The sequence below is a fragment of the Podarcis muralis genome, chromosome 8 (assembly GCF_964188315.1).
Source record: "Podarcis muralis chromosome 8, rPodMur119.hap1.1, whole genome shotgun sequence".
Taxonomy (NCBI): Eukaryota; Metazoa; Chordata; class Lepidosauria; order Squamata; family Lacertidae; genus Podarcis; species Podarcis muralis.
The window spans coordinates 1567466-1573274 of NC_135662.1; the positions used below are offsets into that span (position 1 = coordinate 1567466).

General features: G+C 55.4%; 1 protein-coding gene across 1 annotated transcript; it reads left to right on the forward strand.

The window, feature by feature from the left end:
- Window positions 1-804: 804 nt before the first annotated feature.
- Window positions 805-5809, forward strand: LOC114601237 (uncharacterized). Its single transcript, XM_077933607.1, has 2 exons — window positions 805-1851; window positions 4806-5809. Exons 1-2 carry the CDS (start codon window positions 805-807, stop codon window positions 5286-5288), a joined length of 1530 nt encoding a protein of 509 aa, XP_077789733.1. The 3' UTR covers window positions 5289-5809.

Below are 5809 nucleotides of genomic sequence, written 5' to 3' on the forward strand. Positions count from 1 at the left end.
CGGGAAGTAGTGGAGGACAGAGGTGCCTGGCGTGCTCTGGTCCATGGGGTCACGAAGAGTCGGACACGACTAAACGACTAAACAACAACAACAACAGTGGTACCTCGGGCTGCGAACAGGATCTGTTCCAGAGCCCCGTTCACATCCTGAATAGAACGTAAGACGCATTTGCGTTTCGCCACTTCCGCGCATACGCATAATGTCACTTTGACCGTCTGTGCATGCGCGAGTGGTGAAACCCAGAAGTAACGCGCTCCGTTACTTCCGGGTCGCTGCGGAGCGCAACACGAAAATACCTATCCTGAAGCATATTTATCCCAAGGTATGACTGTACAGGGACGTGGGTGGTGCTGTGGGTTAAACCACAGAGCCCAGGACTTGCCGATCAGAAGGTCGGTGGTTTGAATCCCCTCGATGGGGTGAGCTCCCGTTGCTCTGTCCCTGCTCCTGCCAACCTAGCAGTTTGAAAGCACATCAAAGTGCAAGTAGCTAAATAGGTACCACTCCGGTGGGAAGGTAAACAGCATTTCCGTGCGCTGCTCTGGTTTGCCAGAAGCGGCTTAGTCATGCTGGCCACATGACCCGGAAGCTGTACGCTGGCTCCCTCGGCCAATAAAGCAAGATGAGCGCCGCAACCCCAGAGTCGGCCATGACTGGACCTAAGGGTCAGGGGTCCCTTTACCTTTACCTATGACTGTACAACTCCCACCAGCCCCAGCCAAGCTGTGCAGGCTGAGGCTGATGGGTATTGTAGTCTAAAACATCTGGAGGACTCCCAGTTGTGGAAAGATGTACTAGGAGGCCATGAATCGGAGACACTTTTTCACTGAGTCTTCCCGGTTTCACTTCTCTTTAGAGCTCTCTAGATCCATCCGAGAATGCAGCCTTGGAAAGCCGAACCCGCCCAGAAGGACGGATCACGCTGATTGCCAAAGCCACCTCCGGGGTTGTAAGGATCCGGTGCGGAACCGCCCGAAGTATCCCGAGGGGCATCAGCCGCCGCTGTGCCCGCACGTGCGATCTTCGCCCAGCCTGGGTATAGAGAGGGCATCCCTGTTCAACCGCAATGCTGCAGAGAAGCTGGACACTTTCTTCTCCCAGAAGCTGAAAGCCCGCCTGTCCGACCGCTGCGAGGACCTGGGGACCCCTCAGGAAGACCCCACAGACCCCAGCGGGCCCTGGAGGGACCCCAGGAAGGAACACGCCGGCCCCGAGCGAAACTGCCGGAGGCAGGATCACAGCCGCACAACGCAAGGAAGAGGAGATGCCACCCATGCCCATGGCTGCCACCCATGCCCTCGGACCCTCCGGCACTGTCTCACTGGCAAAGGCGGGGCGTCGGAGCGCGTCTATTGGCGGCAGGAGAGCAGCAGGCCCTCCACAGCCGTCAGCAGCTCGGCACGGATCCTGCCTCGCTGCAGAATCAGCCACGTCCAGAGCTGTACTGCCTGCCAAGCGTTTAACAGAGACACGCCAACGGGCATGGAGACGCTCCAGGAGAACGTCTGGAGTCTGCCGGAAGGCAAGGAGAGAGCGGGTTTGAGTGCCCCCCGCCAGAGGGAAAGGACGGGGCCTCCTTGCCGGCGGCAGGTGCCAGACCGGTTTTTGAAAGTTCAGCAGTGGCTGGAGGAGACGCCGGCCGAAGACCCTCCGGCCCACCCAAGGCAACAGGGGCGTGGGGTTGGACATCGGGGCAGCCCAGGCACTATGGGGTGGCCACCTGCGTACGGATCACCGGATCAGAAGGAAAGGGATTCTTGGGGAGAGGCAGGAGGCTGTCCAAGTCTGGACCCCACAGCTGACATCAGGCAGAGAATGAAGAGCCATCAGGAAGAGGATCCCACGCATCAGGTGAGGGGGCAGAGGGAAGGGCTGGGGAATAATAATAATAATAATAATAATAATAATAATAATAATAATAATAATAATAATAATATTTTATTATTATTTATATGCCGCCCATCTGACTGGGCTGCCCTCTGGGCAACTTCCAGCAAAATATTAAGACCACAGTTCAACATCTACCAGCTCCATCTGGTACGCAGGATGAGACCCTCCCTGCCCGCTGTCTGTCTCGCCAGAGTGGTGCATGCTCTGGTTATCTCCTGCTTGGACTACTGCCATGCGCTCTCCGTGGGGCTACCTTTGAAGGTGACTCGGAAACTACAACTAATCCAGAATGCGGCAGCTAGACTGGTGACTGGGAGCGGCCACCAAGACCACATAACACTGGTACTGAAAGACCTACATTGGCTCCCAGTACGTTTCCGAGCCCAATTCAAAGTGTTGGTGCTGACCTTTAAAGCCCTAAACGGCCTCAAAGGCCCAGTATATCTGAAGGAGCGTCTCCATCTCCATTGTTCTGCCCGGACACTGAGGTCCAGCTCTGAGGGTCTTCTGGTGGCTCCCTCACTGTGAGAAGCTAAGCTATGTGGAACCAGGCAGAGGGCCTTCTTGGTGGTGGCACCCGTCCTGTGGAACTCCATCCCACCAGATGTCAGAGAGAAATACAACTACCTGACATTTAGAAGACACCTGAAGGCAGCCCTGTTCAGGGAAGTTTTTAATGTGTGACATTTTAATGTATTTTTAATCTTTGCTGGAAGCTGCCCAGAGTGGCTGGGGAAACCCAGCCAGATGCATGGGGTACAAATAAATTATCATTTATTATTATTATTATTATTATTATTATTATTATTATTATTATTATTATTATTTATCACACATTAAAAACCTCTGTACAGATGTCTTCCAAAAGTCAAAGAGCTGTTTATCTCCTTTACATCTGATGGGAGGGTGTTCCCCAGGGCAGATGCTATGGGGCTTCACCAGATATAGTTGGACTACAAACAGCTCCCATAAGAGGCTGCCGAATCAGGATTTGCAAATCTGTCCCCGGACAAATTACGTCCCCAGAATGTCCCCCTATTTGCAAATCTGTCCCCAGGAAATGTGGCAGCGGCAGCCTCAGCAGCCCGGAGCCAGCCTTGTAGCGCAGTTGGCTCTGGCTGGCTTCAGGAGCTGCTCGCTACTGCCGCCACTGCCGAAGGGGAACCAGGGACGTCCGGCGGTACAAATCTCCTGCCCCCTTCCCTCTTTGTTTTGACAGATGGGGGCGGCTCAGGAGTCGCAGGCGGGCGGCTGTTGCCCAGGAGGGGTGCAAGGTGCACGGTTTCTCTGCCAGGCAAGGTGCAAAGCCCTTCTTTTGCACCCTGCGAAACATAAATGCACAGAGTTTTTTTAAAAACTGGGCAACAGCCGCCCACCCCTGGATCCTGAGCCTCCCCGATCAGTCAAAACGAGGAACAGGGCAGGAGATCGGGGAAGGCTCGGGAGTCACGGGCGCGTGGATGTTGCCCAGTTTTTAAAAAACTCTGCGCATTTATGTTTCACAGGGTGCAAAAGAAGATCTTTGCACTTTTATACAATATGCATGTGTGCTTGGGCCCAGGGTCTTTTGCCTCGCCATCCCCACTACTGACACCCTTTTGCTACTCAGCTTAAAAAGGAAAAAAATATATGTGTCGCCAGATTCACTGAAAAAAATCTGGTAACCATACCCTAAACTCACTGAGCCTCCGCTTCCTGACCTTCTGCCTTTCCCCTCCTGCACAGAACAAAAGAAATTACTGTGAAAATCCCTGAAAGGAGAAGTAATCGACTATAGAATCACAAAAATCATTCTTTAACATCAGCAGTCAGGAGCCCTTCAGCCCTCTTTTTGAGTGTTTGAAACTTAAAACCTCAATTTCTTATCACTACTGCTTGATTCTCTTAAATAGGGCTATGCTTAAAACTTGTCACTGAGGTTTTCATACCTTCATTGTAAACTCGAGGAAGCATTTCCAGCCCTGCTCTTGAGCTTGTTTGATATCACTTCAAATCTTATAATTTCTTTATTTCCTTCTGAGGAAACTGATAGGTTCAGTGAAACGAGTTTTGTAGCCGGCACCTCATTAAGTCTTTGTTTAATTCTAGTTTATTTTTTGATTTTTGTTATTCTATAGTCGATTGGGACGCGGGTGGCGCTGTGGGTAAAAGCCTCAGCGCCTAGGGCTTGCCAATCAAAAGGTCGGCGGTTCGAATCCCCGCAGCGGGGTGCGCTCCCATTGTTCGGTCCCAGCGCCTGCCAACCTAGCAGTTCGAAAGCACTCCCGGGTGCAAGTAGATAAATAGGGACCGCTTACCAGCGGGAAGGTAAACGGCGTTTCCATGTGCGGCTCTGGCTCGCCAGAGCAGCGATGTCACGCTGGCCACGTGACCCGGAAGTGTCTGCAGACAGCGCTGGCCCCCGGCCTCTTGAGTGAGAGTACGGGCAGGGGTAAAAAAAGGTAAAGGTACAGGCTAGTCTTGACAGACTCTGGGGTTGTGCGCTCATCTCACTCTAGAGGCCGGGAGCCAGCGCTGTCCGGAGACACTTCCGGGTCACGTGGCCAGCGTGACAAGCTGCATCTGGCAAGCCAGCGCAGCACACGGAACGCCGTTTACCTTCCCGCTAGTAAGCGGTCCCTATTTATCTACTTGCACCCGGGGGTGCTTTCGAACTGCTAGGTTGGCAGGCGCTGGGACCGAACGACGGGAGCGCACCCCACCGCGGGGATTCAAACCGCCGACCTTTCGATCGGCAAGCCCTAGGCGCTGAGGCTTTTACCCACAGCGCCACCCGCGTCCTACGGGCAGGGGTACCTTTACCTTTTTTATAGTCGATTACTTCACATTTCAGGGATTTTCAGGGTGATTTCTTTTGTTCTGGGTAATTTCTTGGGTCTCTGACTGTCTTTTTCCTCTGGTTTCCCCTCCTGCAGGCTTCCGGGCTCCACGCCTGCGACGACGCCAGCACCTCTCCCGCCACGTGCTCCTGCCTCTTCTGCGAGCAACAGAGGCCCCGCGCCACGCTGGTCTCCGGCAAGAAAAAGCCGGACCCCTCCGCCGCGGAGGTGGCCGTGCAGCTGCAGGCGGAGAACCGGATCCCCCGGATCGTGGAGGCCTTCGAGCGCCGTTCGCTGAGGGAGGCCAAGATCGTGGAGAGGGAGAAGGCATACCTGTCGGCCCGGCAGAGGGAGCTGGAGAAGCGGGCAAGGGCGGGCAAGGCGCGTGGGAACGCCAGGCGAGGCCACCACCAGGCCAGCGGCGCCAAGGCAAGGAAGCCCCATGCCAAGGAAGAGGAGCAGATGCCGCGTGAGGAGCCCAGGCCCCGGGCAGTGCCAGAGGAGCCCCCAAAGCGCCACCAGGCGAGGGAGCGAACGGCCAAGCCTAGTTTCATGGACAAACTGCGAGGGCACTACTAGATCCATCGGCTCGAGATGCCCAGGGACTGGACGCGAGGAAAGCCTGTGGCGATGTGGCCGAGGGAACCACGGCGTGGACGCGGCTCCGAAAGGCGGTGGCTCCGACGCCAGCAGGGGCTGTTCCTCTGCAAAGGCAGGGCAGGAACAGGTGGCAGAATAGGAAGCGGGCATGCCCTGGCGCTGCCCGTGGGAAGGGCATGCTAAATGGAGAGAGCATGCTTCTCCCTCTTCGCCAGCCCAGGGGTCTCTGCCGTGGGTCTGGTGCTGGAGACTGTGCGCCCAAAGTTGCCACGCCAAAGGGATCTCTGAGAAGACGGAGTGATGGGCCAAGGGGTTGCAGGTGGCACTCTGGGCCGGCTGTGGGCACAGCTGCAATGGGGGGCAGGGAGGGGGCAGCAAGGTGAAGCAGTATCCTGGCCAGTAGGTAGGTTTTCCCAGCGGCTCCTGAGAAAAGGATGCTTGCTTGCACGCAACACGGGATATTTGCCACTGGGTGGGAGCAGGTCCAATGGCCTGTTCCA